Source organism: Nuphar pumila, chromosome 11 (assembly GCF_984573655.1).
Source record: "Nuphar pumila chromosome 11, dmNupPumi1.hap1.1, whole genome shotgun sequence".
NCBI lineage: Eukaryota > Viridiplantae > Streptophyta > Magnoliopsida > Nymphaeales > Nymphaeaceae > Nuphar > Nuphar pumila.
In genome coordinates this window covers 93,883,253-93,903,528 of record NC_143259.1, presented here as the reverse complement: position 1 = coordinate 93,903,528, position 20,276 = coordinate 93,883,253, and the positions used below count along the sequence as shown (strand labels likewise).

Here is a 20,276-nt window from a genome sequence, read left to right as displayed (position 1 = left end):
TTTTTTGTTTGAAATAACACAATCCAAGGCTTAATCCTTAGCAACCTTGCCTTCGTGAACACATCTATGTGGTCAAATTGAGTTGATAAAGTCTCAACATATGATTTTCAGCTCAATAGTTCTATATAATTTGGCCTATTAGATAAACATTTTCTACCCTAATGGGTAAGGATTAAGGAACCCTCTAGTTGGAACTCACAGGGTGAAGTTCTTTTGATCAAACCTGACATCATCAATATGTTCAACATGGTCAAAACAATAGAAATCAAGGCCTTGGACCATAATTTTTCAATGCAAAAATATACCATTTTGAGATTTGAAATTTTAGTACATTGTAGGCCTTTGATTGTTCAACCCTCATAAAATTTGACATATACATTACAAAAATGTGATACAAGGGTCAATGCTGTTCATTTTAATACGTAAATCACATCTATAGGATTCTTTATCCACTAGGATAACAAACATTAATATATATATATATATATATATATATATATATATATATATATATATATAGAGAGAGAGAGAGAGAGAGAGAGAGAGAGAGAATATTGGCTACTAACGAAAGTAACTAACTAATGAGCTAGAAATCATAAGTACTAGTTGTATGACTCGATCTAACCACATAGATGCGTTCAACATGATTATTTGTAGAGATCAAGAGTTGGATCATTTTTTTTTTATGAACAAATATGATCTTTTGAGTTATGAAATTTTGGCATATTATGAGCGGTTGATTTTTAGACCCTTTAAAAACCTAATTACTTGTCATAATCACATGATTCAAAGCAAGTTTCCTACTAAACAAACCATGTAGATCAAATAAGTAACATTTGATCAACCAGAGAATTGGAGTTTTTTGAAGTAAAAAATGATTTCAACTCATTAGTTCCTTACATTCATTAGTACCCAATATATATATATATATATATATATATATATATATATATATATATATATATATATATATATATATATATATAGAGAGAGAGAGAGAGAGAGAGATTACCTAATGTTCCACTATGATATAGAAAAGCAGGTTAAATATGAGAAAAATGGAGGCAGGTGCATGAAACCTTTTCCTAAAAAGCGAATCTTAACATTGCATTTCAAGGCACCATGCAAGTTTCCATCTCACCAATTTTTCTCAACTAAGTTGACACTTCCAAACAAAAGCACACTGGTAAATTTTTTATTTTCAAGATGCTAAGAATTAGTCCTCTAAGCAATTGCATAGAATAAGAACTTTTCAAAAGATTTACATAGTTTTATAGTACTTTCAACATGACAACCGTGCCGGATTTATGCCGGTCAATGCGGTCCGGGTAATGCAGAGTCGGGATAATCCGCGGAGATTCCGGTTATAATTCGCTCGGTTTGAAGCTGCGGGATTTACCGATTCCCTGGCGTTTTGGAGATACACCGGGTGGATTTTTTTTTTGTTCGTCGGATTCGGTTTTTGTACCTTCTGGTTAAATTCTCGTGAATGAGTGTCTGGGATTGAAGGGATCTTGTGGACTCCTCGTTTGCAAATTTGTGATTGGTAGTCTTCTAGGGTTTCGTGATTTGGAATCTTGAATGATGAGGATTCGACAATTTCGGTGGAATTTCGGAATTTCGCGTGCGAGTTTCATCTCGAGCATTTAGTCCTTCAGGTATTTCGTTTTTGGGTTTCTTTATTCTTTTCCAATTTCTGGATTGGTTTCCTTTTTCCTTCGTTATTTTTGAGTTTATGCATTTTCTTTTATTCTGATGGAATTGCGACATTCGATTCTTCTTCTCAAAAAATTTCGTGATGGTGAAGGTAATAATTAAAGGTGTCGCATGGCTGTGCGGATGCTACGGTAACATCTAGGTTGATCGCGATGGCGAAGGTAGTCCATGAAGGATGGATGGTCCGATACGGACGGTGGAAAATTGGGCGTTCATTCATCCATAAGCGATACTTTGTTCTCGAGTCTCGGCTTCTCTCATATTATAAAAAGGAGCCACAGGATAATGTGGTAAGAATCACGATCACTGAATATGTCTGGATGCATAATCTGGACCAATTTTATTTTACCATTGCGTTTCCTTTATTCTTTTACTATGATGGCCTAAAACTTTGACCTGTAGAATCATTTAATGGGCTTTCGAAGAGTTCTTTGACAACTGCTTGATTTGCGAATGGAAATTATTTCTTTGTATAGTCACTGCAGCGTTAAAGATTTTGGTAATGGAACACTAGTAAAATAACACAATTATATGGCCAATACAAATTGCAAAATCTGTTTGACGTACCGGTGAATTGTGTTATATTACAAATCAGTAAGTTGAGATGCAAACAGCTAATAGTTCACTGTTGTGATTCAGAGATTTTATGTTGTATGTTACTTTATCTGCTGAGTTTGCAGTTGACATGAGCAGTATGGGTTTGAATGCGCTTCACTTCTTCTACATGTAGGTCCCAATCAAAACACTTCTTATTGATGGGAATTGCAGAGTGGAAGACAGGGGCTTGAAAACACATCATAGGCATGTAAGCCAAAGAATACAAATCGGTACTTCTGTTCCTTTTGAGTTTGTTTGGTTATACGTTGATCTAACTCTGCCAGTCTAATGTCATGCATAGTAGCTATAGTTTCTTCTGGGGATTTCTTCTCTTAGGGTTCTCTTGGGGGAAATGGAAAAACTTATTTTTCATTGTGTTTTTAACTGTCAAAATCATGCTCATGTATAAAGATTGGACTGAGCAACTATGTCACATGGGTGCGGGTGCGGGGATTAGGCACTTCCAAAAAACCCGGGTGCAGGGGTGCATCAGGGGCAAAAATGTAATATACATATATATATATATATATATATATATATATATATATATATAAAAGGGGGTCCGGGGGTTCCCCCGACGCGGTTTTTTTCAAATTTCATTTTATATACAGCTACACGATAGCGCACCCATCTCGTCAGGAGAACAGTGAATACTAATAGCCAGCAAGGCTACCACCATCATTATCATTTATTATAGCATTATCATTTATTATGGAGAGAGAAAATCCTTTACGAAAAAGAAGGATCAACAAGGCTACCACCATCATTATCATTTATTATGGAGAGAGAAAATCCTTTACGAAAAAAAAGGATCAGCAAGGCTACCACCATCATTATCATTTATTATGGAGAGAGAAAATCCTTTACGAAAAAGAAGGATCAGGATTGAAAAGGCAGGAGCAGCAGTAGCTGTCAGCAGATTTTTTTAAAAAAAAAATTCCGCAGCCCATTTCATAGGGATTTTAAAAAAAAAAAAAATTCCCAAAAAAATGGACCTAAATGATCCTGGGTGCGGTCAACGCACCCAGGATCGGGTTGACCGCACCCACACCCGCGTCGCGTCGACGCGGGTGCGGCACCCTGCTCTCCGAATCCCTGTGACATAACTGAGCAATTAGAGAAACAAATGATTATTATCGAAACATTTTATTTACAATAATAAATTATGCATAAGCACACAGATATATGCAATTTGTAGCATTTCGTACGATTTTTTATGATACATGTGAATTGACTTAGACGAGATGATTCTTATGCCACTCTTAACTGCCTATGCCATTTTATCTTTGTGGTAATTTGGGACACGCTTGGTTATTTGCTTCTTTAATGAAATGCAAAGAATAGTTAGAAAAAGTAGTGGATCTCCTATTTTGTGGCATAATATGATTAGGCTCAAATCTCAAACAAAAGGAAGACAAGTAACGGATCTCCTATTTTGCTACGATCGTTTGATATACTAAAAGTGATAGAATATCTTTGATCTAAGGTGGGTGGGGGTCAAGAAGGAGGAGGAGGGGATGGGGCAGGAGCTTGGGCGTTGGCCGTAGGGCATGGTCAGCATGTGTAATCATGTCTTTTCTCCATGCAATCTTCTCCTTTATATATTTGGTAAGCCATTGTCATGAAATAGCATGGAAACCAAGACATTTCAAAACATAGTCCAAATGCCAATCAAAATGTATTTGAATACTCACAATATACAAACTTGATACGAGTTGTATGAATAAATGATTTTATTCATAATGAATAATAAAATACATAAAAGAAATAAATACATAAGGACCTCACTATAATACACTAAAAAAAACACACAAAAATCTATAAGGTACCCATCATTCTCTCATCCCTCACTCACACACACCCACTACAATTTATAGAAAGAAGAGAGGAAAGAAGAGAGAGAAAAAGGGATAAGAAGCCCTTCTAGACATTGGAGCTAGTCCAATGGCTAGAAGTCTAGCCGTTGGACTAGCCTCCAACGGCTAGCCTTAGGTTGACTAAGATATATAATATATATGAAGATATATATTATATATATTAATTTATATACATACATATACATAGAAAAGTACATTCATCTTAACACCCGCCCTCAAACTTACGGTGACTCACTGTAAGTTTGCAATTACAAAAAGAAGGAACCCATTACATGAAATGTCTTCATTGACTTCATCAAGTTCTTCAATTTGGTGCTTCTTTAAAGGGTGCTCTTGTTCTTCAATCATATGCTCCATTATACAGAGGATCTTTAGGATCTTCAATATCATCAATTCTTGAAAATCTATAAATAGAGCTAACTAAACATCGCAACTATGCACATATATATCATATGAAGATTTCAAAAGATAACTATATTAGTTATATATTATGGAGAGAGGATGGCCAATCATGCCAAAAATATAATTTATAGAAAAATATTTAATAAGTCAATTTAACATTTTTCAAAATTATTAATTTTTCAAAACACAATAGGCATTGAGAGCCTCACTTCAGTCAATAATTTTAAGAAATCACCGTTCTTAATTCATAAGAGAACATAATTGCATATAAAAGGAAAGAGATGCATGCAAAAAATATTTCAAAGATAAGCTTCATAAATCATTAATTACTTTAAGAAAACATGCATCGTTCAAAATCAATACACACATATATTTATCATGAAAAACATATTAACTGTGTCACAAGGATTCGGCCAGACATGTGCCGCACCCGCATCGACGCGACGCGGGTGCTGCACCCGGTGCGGTCAACCCGACCCTGGGTGCGGTCAATGCACCCAGGGTCATTTTGGTCTATTTTTTTGATTTTTTTTTTTAAAATTTGCACTATGAAATGGGCTACGAAAGTTAAACTTTTTTTCTTAACGGAACCAATGCGCGCCACGTAAGACGACTCTTCATCAAGCTTCTCAATCGAATGCAGATACGTCAACGTAAATCTGACACTCTAATAAGTGTGTGGGAAACCCCAAGGAGTTTTATAATAATGGTTTCTGCAGAGGTGTGGTCCCCCAGTCACATGGGCAACTGAAAGCCCCTTCAAAATAGCGATCCTGTTCACGTGACCATTTAATTGAGGGCCTTCCTTGAAGGGCTCTATGTTGGCGAGGAGGAGGTGGGACGGATGAGGGATTTGACTTGAACGGTCCGAGACCTAAGGGCGCATTCATGATTGACGGGCATCCCAAGCACATTGTAAGGTCGCTTTCGCCTCCACAACTTGATGCAGACCGTAAAAACTTGCAAAACAGCCCTTAGGCCTTAGCCCTTAGCCCTCTCCTGTAGTTATAGAAAGACCAACATTAACCTTTTATGTATAAAGTATTACAAGGAAAAAGAAAAACTATTCTTAGTAATTTGACTCTTGGTTATTATTAAATTAAGGGACATGAATAATATAATAATAGTAGTAAGGTAAAGTAGTAGGGGTGGGGAGGAGATTACATCAGTAAAGTATTCTTCGACAAAGAATTATTGTTTGGTGGGGGAATGTGGGAAGAGTGTGGGTGCCCTATGAAATGGACCTGCGCCAGGGGGAACATATATATATATATATATATATATATATATATATATATATATATATATATATATATATATATATATATATATATATTACATTTTTTCCCCTGCCACACCCCCGCAACCGGGTTTTTCGGAAGTGCCGAATCCCTGCACCCGCACCCGCACCCGCACCCATGTGACATAGCATATTAATGCATAAAAGACATGAAATATGGATTTTTCAAACATACATCAATAAGTAACTCTGAAAGGAGTTTAACTCATAAAATCCAATAAGGGAGAGTAAATTTTTGCGTAGACTTTCTTTTGAGAACAAAACATTTTTACACAGCGGAATATATAGTGATTCAAATCATTCAATAAAGATCAAGACAAGACAAGACAAGTATGACAAAAAATGAATTAATCAATTATTTCATTTCCAGAAGCAATGTTAACTATACAACTAATGTATATATGAATGAATCATAAAAGGCAAATATGGGCCAACTAAGGGCATACAAAGGCACAATTCAACATACACAATCACAAGTCCACTAGGACAACATAAAAAAACCAAGGGTTTGCATTAAATATAAAACTAATAAAATTTATTGATAATATACTTAGCAAGAAGCATTAATTATGTAAAAACACACAGGACAACCAACATAGAAAAATACCTTTAATTATGCAATTAAAAATATTTGGATAATCATGTTAAAATGTACATACATTTATACTTATATATATATGGTAGTATATATACGTACATGTATATATATATATATACTTGTATATATAATATATATTACATATATAGTTAATAATATATGTAATATAGGGAGAAGTCAAACTAAGTTTGACTTGCCATTGTGAGCCATGCTCCCTCTCTAATCTCTCTCTCACTACTCTCCCTTGTGTATAAATAAGGGTGTTCTCCCCTTTGTTATGCATGCCTTTTGGCACATTCTATTTGTTAATAAAGTATATTTTTATCCCCTTTGTGGAGTTTGTGAGAGTGATCCTTTGGAACACCTTTATGGTTCTCTTTGTGGATGTTGTAAGTGTGTTCCTTGAGAGAACACTTTCGTTGAAGATTGGAGAACCTTTGGTTCATGATTGAAGTCTTTTTGTTTCATTACAAATCACAAGTAATCATATAAAGATGCAAAAAGTCTTTAATCATGAACCAAAAGTCTACTAACTAGAGTGGATAATCACAAAAGTGTTCTCTAAGGGACACATTCACAAATCCCATGAAGGGGATACTCACAACAACGAACACAATATAAAAAATATACATTTCATTCCATAAATCAAGTGTGCAAAAGCATCAAAGTATATCAATAACCATTTCCCATACAAGGACAAATGAGTAATAAAATTTAGAAATTTTATAGAGAGATTTATAAATCCTACATAACACAATGAATGATATTTGACAAATCTCAACAATAGTTCAACCACTACAACCAATCACCTCAATAAACCTCCAAAACCTCAAAATTCAAGTGTATCAACTATTAAAACAAGAGCATAACCACAATGTCGCTAAAGGGCTAAAACACACACAAAAGTGTGAATACACATCTTTTGTCTACATATAATGACATTCAAAACAAGTGTATCGACGATTAGGAGCATAATCACAATGCCACTAATGGGTTAAAAATACTCAAAAGTGTGAATAAACATCCATAATAACAATGGTCAAATAAATAAATGAGTGATACACTATACTCACAAAACTAGAGATCAAACAATCGTCAGTTAGAGCCAGACTACTGAGGTGCACATAACTCACCCCAACAAAAAGGCGAAGAAAAAATGCTACATCATATACAATTCTGTGATTGGCAATCAAATTCCATAAGAAGGCAACAAATACTCACGGAAATCAAATTCCAAATACGTGAGTTCATATATAAGAACTGATTTGAAAAAAAGAAAGTTTCAAAAAATAACGCTAGATAAAAAATTTAGAATGAATATAGTGTAATCATGTGCACAACAAGATGTAAATTGATGCAATCTTATGCAAACAAGATGACAATTGATAATTTTTTACAAAACAAGATTATATCAATAGCAATGAAGGATGAGCATGGCCAATATAAGCAAGCTATATAGAGAGGTAGCTCAATCTAGATTATAAGTGTACCTATGAAACAATAGTGATTTTTAACATTAAATGGGCCAAAACACATAAAAAATTTTCAAAGAACTGTAGTGTATACACAAGTACAACTAATCATGAATTCCTTCAAAGAGATAAAAGATCATGTATATGCAATAACTTTAAAGCCATATATCCTATACAAAAGCTTATGAAGGATCACATAGGATATGCATAGGAACATGCACAAATAACCATAAAGATACTAACATACCCAAAATATATTTTTGAATTATCATATTTACGCAAGAACCAACAAAACAATAACTCATTTTTAAGAGAAAGTAATAATTTCAATTAATTTGAGAATACATTTAATTTTTTAACAAAATACCAAACAACAAATTTGAAATGACATAATCATTAATGGCACATAAAGACATGCATAGACATATGTGTATGAGACATGACTATGTAGATGATATACCAATAGAGCAATCTCATGAGAGCATACAAACCATCCATGACATGACTAATGAGCTCATACATACAAAAATTTAAAAATTCTTAATTAGCACATCCCAATGAAAGCACCACATAAAATTTAAAGAACATGCTTTGATATGTCCATAAAGTCACTAATTACGATAAAAGACAATACAACAACAACAACAACAACAACTACGCCTTCATCCCAAAACAATTGGGGTCGGCGATATGAACCAAAAAAGAAAATCATTTTGGGTCTTCCACATGAATCCTTCTCCTCCAATCATTTCTATCCAATGCCATGTCCTCGGTGAGGTTCAAGGCATTCATATCCTTTCCTATCACCTCCATCCATGTCTTCCTAGGCCTACCCCGACCTCTTTTAACTAATATATTTTCCCATTTCTCCATCCTTCTAACTGGAGCATCATTAGGCCTTCGCCGAATATGTCCAAACCACCGTAAACGATTTTCTCTCATCTTATTTTCAATGGGTGCAACGCCTACCTTCTTACATATCTCCTCGTTCTGAATCTTATCTTTTATTGTATTTCCACACATCCATCTCAGCATACGCATCTCAGCTACACTCATTTTTTGAATATGATGTCTCTTGGCAGCCCAACATTCTGTACCATATAGTAAAGCGGGCCAAATAGTCGTCCTATAAAACTTTCCCTTCAACCGCAATGGCATTCTACGATCGCACAACACTCCAGTTGCACTTTTCCATTTCATCCACCCAACCTTTATCCTATAATTTACATCTCCATCAATTTCTCCATACTTTTGAATGATAGATCCCAAATATTTGAAACAATCATCCACCAGTATTTCTTGCTCACCAAGCTTCACTACACTCCCATTACTACTTCGTTGCTTACTAAACCGGCATTCCATGTATTCTGTCTTACTCTTACTCAACTTAAAACCTCTTGCTTCCAATGTCTGTCTCCATAATTCTAACTTAGCATTAACCCCAGCTCTAGACTCATCAATCAAAACAATATCATCAGCAAACAACATACACCACGACACATTTTCTTGAATTGATCTCATAAGCTCATCCATCACTATAGCAAATAGGAAAGGGCTTAAAGCAGATCCTTGATGTAACCCAACCGTTATAGGAAAATTGGTTGTTACCCCTCCACAAGTGCGGACATTGGTTACTACTCCTTCATACATATCTTTAATTATACTAATGTACTTAAGAGAAACACCTTTCTTCATCATTGTCCACCAGAGAACGTCCCTAGGTACTCTATCGTATGCTTTCTCCAAATCAATAAAAACCATATGCAAATCTTTGTTCCTCTCTCTATTTCTCTCAATAAGTTGTCTAAGAAGATGTATAGCTTCCATAGTTGATCTTCCAGGCATAAAACCAAATTGATTCTCCGATATCATGACAACCTTCCTCAACCTAGACTCAATCACCCTCTCCCAAAGTTTCATAGTATGACTCGTGAGTTTTATACCACGATAGTTTGTGCAATCTTGTATATCACCTTTATTCTTATATAGAGGCACCAAAGTACTCTTCTTACACTCATTAGGCATCTTATTTGTCCGCCAAATCTTGTTAAAAAGATTTGTCAACCATTCTAAACCTTTCTCTCCCAAGCATTTCCAAGCCTCGATAGGTATACCATATGGGCCAACTACCCTTCTTGATTTCATTTTCTTCAAAGCCTCTGCAATTTCTTTCTTTTGAATTTTGCGCATGAAGTCACGATTCATCTCATGAAAAGGAATGGACAAGTCTCCAAGATCCTGAGCATGCCTTTCATTAAATAGCTTATCAAAATAATCTTTTCATCTCTCCTTAATCTCCTCATCTTTGACTAAAACCCTTTGCGTTTCATCTTTAATACATCTAACCATACCCAGATCCCTCGATTTCCTATCTCTCATCTTTGCAAGCCTATAAATATCCTTCTCGCCCTCTTTGGTATCCAACTTATCATAAACCTCCTTATATACCTTATCCCTCGCGTTCCAAACAACTTTTTTAGCTTCCTTCTTTGCTATCATATACTTCTCCAAATTCTCATTATCACGACTCTTACTTAGATTTCTATAACACTCTCTTTTAACCTTAATAGCTAATTTGACATCCTCGTTCCACCACGATGTATCCTTACCTAGCGGTGCACCGCCTTTAGACTCACCTAATACCTCCTTAGCCACCTTTCTCATGCCACCCGCTATTTTATTCCACATTGATTCCGAATCCTCCTCGAGACACCAATCAACTTCCTTAACTACCTGCTCTACAAACATTCCCTGTTTAGCTCCTTTCAGTGCCCACCACTTAATTCTAGGATCTATCAAATGTCTATCCCTTTTGCGGCATTGTCTAATTCTAAGATCTAAAATTAAGACTCTATGTTGTGTAGCTACACTTTCTCCCAGTATAACCTTACAATCGATGCAACAACCCCTATCTCTCTTTCTAAGTAGGAAAAAATCTATCTGGCTCGTATTAACCCCACTTTTAAATGTTACTAGGTGAGACTCCCTCTTCCTAAACCAAGTGTTTGCTAAGATCATATCATAGGACAAACCAAAATTTAAAATCCTTTCTCCACTTTCGTTTCTTTCTCCTATACCATAACCTCCATGGATACTCTCAAATCCATCCCTACTAATGCCTACATGCCCATTAAGGTCACCGCCGATGAAAAGCCTTTCTCCATAAGATATCCCTTGTACTACTACATCTAAATCTTCCCAAAATTGACGCTTAATGGAATCATCTAAACCTACTTTAGGTGCATAAACACTAATAATATTAATAATATCCGTACCTAATACTAATTTAATAAGTAAAATCCTGTCACCCTTCCTACGGACCTCAACTACATTATCTATAAACTCACGACTCATAACAATCCCTACTCCATTCCTATTCCTATTTATTCCTGTATACCAAATCTTATATCCCCAAGGTTCTATCACTTTTGCTTTCTCACCTACCCATTTGGTCTCTTGTAGACATAAAATATCAATCTTTCTCCTACACATAACATCTACTAACTCTACCAACTTACCAGTTAAAGACCTTATGTTCCAAGTGGCTAACCTAATGTTATGGTCTTGGACTAACTTCTTTACCCCCACCCGTCCAACAAAGTGAGGGAACCCTTGCCTATTTGGCAGCACACCCGGGCGCCGGTGTGACGCGTCGCTTCCGGGCGACGACCTAGCAACCCTTGCCCATTTATCACTGCCTCCGGGCCTATAGAGTACATCGCGTCGCTCAGTAGGGAATGCCCCAACGAAATTCTCATATTGGTTCATATTCATAGGGTATGACTAAGTTTTTATGCTGGCTGTCACAGGCCTACCGCAACCCTCCTCCTTTATCCGGGCTTGGGACCGGCAGTGTATAACTAAATAGTTATACACAGGCGGAGTTGATAAAAGACAATACATATAACAAAAATTAGCATTTTTGTAAACAACATGAAAAACATATAAGCATAATATTTAAGATTTTAGGAAACCACATATTCTTGCAAAATATAATTTTTCATTAGGATATTTTTCAAAAAATATATATTCATAATCAAAATATATATTTCAAGTAAACATGCTTACGCAAAAACATATGTCAAAAGACAATAATTTCCATAAATTCTAATTTTAATTAATTTGAAAATATATTTATTTTTAATAAATAGCTACAATATTTCAAATACATTTTTAAAATCTATACCATAAAAATTTAAAGTAGAGAATAAAAAAAAATACATACCGAAATACGAGAGTCTTGAGTCCAAGCTATACATCAATTCAAATCTTTATTTTAAAACACAAATACGAACAAGATGCCAAGTCCAAGATGCCTTGCTCTGACACCATGTCACGAAATAGCATGGAACCCAAGACATTCCAAAACGTAGGCAAAATGCCAATCAAAATGTATTTTAATACTCATAATATACAAACTTGATATAAGTTGTATGAATAAATGATTTCATTCATAATGAATAATAAAATACATAAGGATCTCACTACAATGCACTAAAAGAACACAAAAAAATCTATAAGCTATCATTTTCTAAACTCTCACTCACACACACCCACTATAATTTACAGAAAGAAGAGAGAAAAAGGGAGAAGGAGAAGCCCTTCTAGCTGTTGGAGCTAGTCTAATGTCTAGAATTCTAGCCGTTGGATTAGCCTCCAACGGCTAGCCTTAGTCAACCTAGGTTGACTAAGATATATAATATATATAAATAAATAAATATTATGTATAAATAAAGAAACAAATATTCTAAATATAAATATATATAATATATATGAAGATATATATTCTATATATATACATAGAAAAGTACATCCATATTAACAGCCATGAGTTGGTTTTGGTCGCATGGATTAAAGTGGTCAAATTCAATTGATTTCTATAATGCTGTATGAATTAGTTTCACACAAGGTTACTTGAAGCTCCAATAGGCATGGGGAAACACACTTCCCCAAAATACGCTTTGGAAGCGCAAAACACGACACTTCCAAGCACCAATTTTAATTAGGAAGCACACTTCCCATTTTGCTTTCCACACGCTTCCCGATTGCTTCCTACTCGCTTCCCGATCGCTTTTCACTCGCTTCCCATTCGCTTCTCAATATCATGAAATAAGTTTTCTTTTTTGGAGGGGCTTGAAGCCTTTAACAAATTTTTTTTGCCCAATATCAGGAAAACTCGCTTTTTATTCGCTTCCCACTCGAATCCTAGGTCACTTCCCTCTTCTCTTCCTAGGTCGGTCCCGGTTCACTTCCATTCTCGCTTTCGAGACGATTCACGGTTCACTTCTAAGTCGTCCCGCAGCTTCCTAAAATTTTAGAAGTGCCTCGCTTCCCACTCCCGCTTCCTCGACTGACAACTATGTTCACACAACAATTTTAACCAGTTCACTTTCAAGCCATTACTTTAATAAATAAACATTTTCATCAATTTAAGTAGATGTAATAAAATAATTACAACATTGCTAGTGATTAGCTTTTAATTTATTCTTATGTACTTTTCCTCTGCAGTTTTTTTTTGTTTCGTATTTGTGTAATTTATTTTTAATTGCTACTGTTTGTTGCAGATGGTCTATGTCCTTTCAATTTATAACATGAAAGAGAAGAACCACCGTATTACTGTAAGTTTTCCTGATATTTTTTTGTATATGTTTAATTTTTGATTGATCATTGCTAATTGAAAATAGTATTGGTTATCCGTAACATCTTCATCTTTTGTCATATACAATCAGTTAGTTCCCTATTAAGTATATATTCTCATTCTTGGAGACATCCCTAAGTGACCACCGGGGCCTTTTGCTTCGATCATCGTAGTTGTGAAGTCGGACTAATACGCATAGTTTATGCTGTCAAGTTTAACCTGAATAAGATGAATAGATTCTCATTTCTCCATAACACACCAACCACCAATTACAATTCAATTTGCTGCACACAAACACCAACAACAGCACACACAAGACAAGATATGCTGAATGTGATAGAATCTCAGAGCAACATCTCAAACAGAATGCCGATGCAAAGACTTGCTATATGTTCTGCTATAACTGAAGTACCAATGCCAAAAGAAACCCAAAATTCTGCAACACAACTCCAAATAATGCAGAAAACAGTCATAGAGTGCTAAAAAATGGCTATTTTAGCAGAACACCCAATCCACTGCACACAATCGATAGGACTGGGAAAAACCCAACAGCCTATAGAGCCCAAAATATGGTTACCACCTTCTGTAGTCACCATCAAACCGCAGCAAAAACCCATTAAAAACCCCGATCAACTCACCCAAATCACTTCTATCACTCTTCTTACATAAAAACTACTCAAATCAACATGATTTGGGTTACAAAAACATGCAGCACAGATCACAATCAACAGATTCTTCAAAACTGTCCCAAACCAAACTTGGGAAACCAAAAATATAAAAAAAACAGCAGAAATTCCAATACATTACCAAGTGCCGCAATTCTTGATTCAATAATCTTGTAAAATCAAGCACTATTGAATCCCCAAGTCGCCAGAGTGAAAATCTACTGACCCAAAATGACATCACACAGATTGATAAGGTTTTCTTGCGCCTCAAGGCGCAGAGGGCCTCACCTCAAGGCAAGGCACGCTATTTGCGCCTTGAGGCGTGTTTTTGATAACTATGGATACTACCCAAAAAACTATTTTGGCAATAGTTGCATTTAATTTTTAATCGGTTTTCACTTGTTACTTGAGTGCACCATTTCCATGCCGGATCTTTCGATGCCATCTTCCCCCCAAAACACTCAATAACAATCCAACAATAGGGATTTTTTTTTATCTTAACTCACTTCCTTGAGTGAAAGAAATAGGTGAAAATAGACTCTTGAGAAAATCACAAAATCCCTCTCCCTTGCACATGAATCGGCTCCCAAATCGATCTCATGGAACCTAGGGTGCGTGGGTTCCCTTCCAACAACCTCTACACATGTACAATTTGTCCCTTAAGAGGTTTTTTAAACCCAAAATGAAAAAGACTCAATTTTGGGTCTTTTTAAGTGCGCCGGACCCATATCATACGATCACACGATATGGGGTGTATCGTACGATACGGGTCGATACATGGGTGTATCGTACGATACGCCCGATATGGGTACGATACACACTCGTATCGCAATACGAGTGTGTCGTATCGTTAAGGCAAAAAGTAATGATACATATCATACTGTATCATACGATACGACACAATAGAGACAACTTTGAGTCCAACAGCTCTATTGAGGTCTCCCTTTCTCTTGTATGTGTATAAATAAAGACTTTTATCCCCTTTCATTTTTTAATGCTTCTCTTAACCTATGTCACATAGACTTTTCTAACATGGCACCGCACCCGTGTCGCACCCGCACCGGGCGGGTGCGACACGTGGACACAACTTCCTTTATGTTAGGTGAAGTCAACCACACTGAGGTCCATTTCTATCAAAAAGTAGATTCAGTTAACCCTACTCAAGTCCATTTTTATCTATATTATATATATAAATATATAAATACACACAAATACACATAGTGTTAACTTAAAACTGTTAATATATATATATATATATATCCTCCCCGCACCCCCGCACCCAAGTTTTTTTAAAGTGCCAGATCCGCACCTGTACCTACATCCACACCCGCAACCGCACCTATGTGACATAGCTCTTAACCATTCATGTTCAATAAGATGAATATTTTTTATGTTTTGTGTTCTTCTCTTTAGTTCTTTAATGTCTTGAATGCACTTAGTGTTTGTGTTGTGCCTCTGTGCTCTTGTATTGTCCCTTGATTGGACTTATGTTTGTGCATGTGCACTTTGTGTTTATGAAGCCCTTAGAGGCCCTCATTTTGTATTTCAGCATATTTTCTTAGTTGGGAGTCTTGGGGCCCATACCCAACCTGCTCCATCCATAGTAAGCATAATAATGCTTAAACAACTGTATATAGGTCCAAGGTATAAGCCTTGCAAAGTTCTAAAAGTTATTAAAATAAAGAGTGAAGTCTAGTTATAAGATATCTTGATCTAAACAAATGCAATAAATTCGATGCTTTTGAGTTTTGATATTTACATTTTTTTTCCTAGTCTTGTCAGAAGTGTGGTCTTAGCATTCTTCCCCTTTACAAGAGGTATCATGAACATGCTTTGAATTTTATTCTATTGCCTTTACCTGACCCAAAAATGCACTTGTAACAATTCTTTTTTGCTAATAATTTACTCACTTTAAGGTTGTAGAGAACATTTCCAAGCTTTTGTGCCAGGTAAAGTGAAAAAGAAACAGTGTCGCTCTTGTTAAGAGTCATACACCGTTAACAGGGTTACTCTTCTCATAGGCCTTTAAGCCACTATGCATGGCTTAACCTCATAGGCTAACTGTAGTTGACCTTCTATTAGTTGAATGAGATTCATGACATGAGTTTGTTTTTGCCTTTCAAGTCATAAAGTTCAAAACTTCAAATGTTGATAGATTGATTATAATGACTGCCAGACTGCCAACAACTATCCTTATGCTAACTTAAGTGTAATGAAGACTGTCTAACATGGCAGCATCAGGGGGCGTTTGATATGCCGGACAAACACCACACAGGCAGAACTACATGGCATGTTTTCGGTACGCACTAGTCTCACCCCTAGGGTGTGACTGGCTGTTCCACGCAGCTTCTTTAGAAAAGCACTATGCCCTGTTGTCCGTCCATATCAATGCGGTATCATGAACATGCTTTGAATTTTATTCTATTGCCTTTACCTGACCCAAAAATGCACTTGTATCAATTCTTTTTTGCTAATAATTTACTCACTTTAAGGTTGTAGAGAGCATTTCCAAGCTTTTGTGCCAGATAAAGTGAAAAAGAAACAGTGTCGCTCTTGTTAAGAGTCATACACCGTTAACAGGGTTACTCTTCTCATAGGCCTTTAAGCCACTATGCATGGCTTAACCTCATAGGCTAACTGTAGTTGACCTTCTATTAGTTGAATGAGATTCATGACATGAGTTTGTTTTTGCCTTTCAAGTCATAAAGTTCAAAACTTCAAATGTTGATAGATTGATTATAATGACTGCCAGACTGCCAACAACTATCCTTATGCTAACTTAAGTGTAATGAAGACTGTCTAACATGGCAGCATCAGGGGGCGTTTGATATGCCGGACAAACACCACACAGGCAGAACTACATGGCATGTTTTCGGTACGCACTAGTCTCACCCTTAGGGTGTGACTGGCTGTTCCACGCAGCTTCTTTAGAAAAGCACTATGCCCTGTTGTCCGTCCATATCGATGCGGGACAATGTCATGTGGGAACCATGTTGTCCCTGCATATCAAATTCATCCTTAATATAATTATAGATTTTCCTCAAAAGTTTTTAGTTAGGGCTGCTAAAGGAGCTGAACAAGCCGAGCTTGAAGTGTCAAGCTTGGTTCATTCTTGTGGCGGGCCAAGCCGAGTTCGAGCTCATAATGAGCCTGAGTTAAATGAGACGAGAACGAGCTAGCTTGTTTATAGAAAAAATACATTGGTTTAGAGCTGCAAGAAATAGGATTAAAAAAAATACATGTAAAATATATCTAAAATATATATTTTAATGCCCAACGAGCTTATACAAGTTGAGCCGAGCCGAGTAGGGATGTCAACGGGTCGGGTTTGGTTCCGACCCAGGTGGAACCAGACCTGGCCCCGATTTTCGGGTATGGTATCGGGTTTGAACCCGGATCTAATCGGACCCACCATAAGAAAAATCATACCCAGACCTGATAAGAACTACATGAACCAGACCCGGGCCATACCTGGTAAAATACTAATTTTTTATCATTTTTACATTGAAAAATTGTGGGTCTTAATCGGACCGCGGGTTTCTGACCCGGGTCTGGTATAAAATTTCACAATCTATACCCGGATCCATGTATTAATCGGACCTTCTGGTTCGGACCCGGGTCTTCTTCTTTATCACCATACCTGGACCCTATAGGGTTTGGTCTGGGTTGGGTCCGGGTAAGCCCAACCCGTTGACACCCCTTAGAGGCGAGTACCTATTGTGCATTTTCAGCTTGCTGAGCCTATTTTACAAGTTTGAACGAGCTCTTTAAGAGCCGAGCCACGAGCGTCTCAGCCTGTTTCCCAGCTCTATTTTTAGTAGGGTCAAGGGTAATATTTTATGCATACCGTCCATTATCTAATTGATTTTTTTTAATCCCTGAAGGTAAATAGTCAATAGATGGCTTCTACCTATAGGTAGCTTGCTCATCACATATAACTAATTTTCTTGCTTAAACAGACCTCAACTGCTTGATAGGAGTGGGAGGTCTGCATCCTAAGCTGCTAGATATTGACTTTGATATGCATGCTAATATAGTATTTCTAAAGATGCAGTGTCCCTGTCTAAAAGGAAAATGATTTCTTCATTTGATGCTGCAAACTTTCCTCATGTTTTTTTCCCTTCCAGATGGCAGCATTTAATATTCAAGATGCTTTGATTTGGAAGAAAAAGATTGAATCTGTTATTGATCAGGTACGATATTAAACATGGTGATCTCTTATGCTTTTTGTTTTCTGTTTTATAACATGACCTTGTAGACATTGTAGGACCGCATAATGATCTTTTGAAAAGCAAAACACTATCGTTTTCAAAACTCACTCTCTAACAGAATGCATTTTATTGAGACCATGGTCTCTCACCATCCTTCTTCCCAACATCATTGGTGGATGGGAAGGACAATGACAGTAGTTATTAAAACTGAATCACCTATTGTTTTCCAGTCATTTTATCTCTGGAAACTTCCTGAGAAAACCATGCCAGAAAACATCACCTGTGATGATTTCATGTGGCTATTCTGGAAGGCTTACTTTCACTTTGTTCTCTCTTTGAACCTCTCTATCCCCAAATAATCTTCCCACTATAGAGTATCAAGGAAGTGGTCAGGTGGCTGGAAGTTGATGCGACATTCTTTTGGCATGAATGATTGTTCACACCATTTTCGAACCACCTATAGCAGCAGGAATATAATGTAACGAGAGAGAGAGGGAGATGCAATGAAATATATGAGAAAACAAAGACAAAGTGCACAAGAACTATTACAAGTCCATTAAAGAACAAAAACAAAAGCACTAAGGCACTGCACAAGCATAAAGTGAATATACAAGACTTTAAAGAGTCAAAACAATAACACAAGGACATAAAAAATATATCTTTATTGAGTAGAATGCTTGAGGAAAACATTAAAAATAAATGGGTTTTTTTACCTTTATTTATACACAAGAGGTAGTCTCAATAGAGCTGTTGGAACGGTCCACCAACTCTATTGATGAGTTAACTCTATGTTGAGGAGTCCAAAAAGAACCTAACTAAAAAAGCCCATTAAAACCAAGGCAATTACAAAAAATATAAAAAACAAAAATAAATGCAAAACTGTCCCTATAGGTCAGACCTATATACAAAAAATAAAAAGACTAAAGTGCTCCTGATGGGCATTACTTATTACAACAAACTTTATATATATATATATATATATATATATATATATATATATATATATATTAAAACTCCCCTCAAACTTACGGTATAACCACTGAAAGTTTGAAAATACAAAAAGAAAACAAAGGGAAGGATCCAAGTCTTTAATGATAATCTTCTCCAAATGTTTGCATCGGCTATCTCCATCTTCATGATGCATCAAAAATATAATTTCTTTATCAACCAATAGCATCTTTGAGAACTTGCAAAGAGAACAAAACAAAGGTTCCAACTACACAAAGGAAGATATTCTTACCAAATAGTTATTAAAAAAAAATGTTTTAACCCAACAGTTTAAAAAACAGATATAAAATACATGTATTTAGATTCAAAACAAATATATATATATATATATATTGAACAAGAATAACTATTATTAATTCATATATATGAAGGGAGGATGGTTAAGTAATAACGATATTATAAACTTAAAATTTTTTAAAAATGAATTAGATATGCACCTTAAGTAATAATTTTAAGATTTTAGAAACATTAGTAACAATTCAAGCCAGGTACAATACCCATTAAGGATAAACACAAGGAATATACTTCAAAATAAATTTTTAAGAATTTCACAATTAGACAACCATAATCATGAGAGTGACATATTTTTCAAGAAAACATAAATTCTAAATATATATTAGACATAAAATATCAATAAGATATAAACAAATTAGCAATAAAGTCCTAAAGGCTTAAGTATTTCAAATAAGATACAACTCATATGAAAACAAATATATAAAATATAAGAACTCAAAGGAGCTCACAAAACGAAGAATTAATTAAATTCATCAAAAAAATGCAAGATAACCAACG

At 35.7% G+C, this 20,276-nt stretch overlaps 1 protein-coding gene across 1 annotated transcript in view; it reads left to right on the top strand.

The window, feature by feature from the left end:
• Positions 1-1,488: 1,488 nt before the first annotated feature.
• Positions 1,489-20,276, top strand: part of LOC149822518 (protein ENHANCED DISEASE RESISTANCE 2-like) — a 173,510-nt gene continuing 154,722 nt past the window's right edge. The window contains exons 1-5 of the mRNA XM_089981603.1: positions 1,489-1,658; positions 1,808-2,006; positions 2,447-2,521; positions 13,527-13,580; positions 18,393-18,458. Coding sequence (XP_089837729.1) covers positions 1,869-2,006; positions 2,447-2,521; positions 13,527-13,580; positions 18,393-18,458 — 333 coding nt within the window. The 5' untranslated portion in view covers positions 1,489-1,658; positions 1,808-1,868. The remainder of the gene's footprint in view (positions 1,659-1,807; positions 2,007-2,446; positions 2,522-13,526; positions 13,581-18,392; positions 18,459-20,276) is intronic.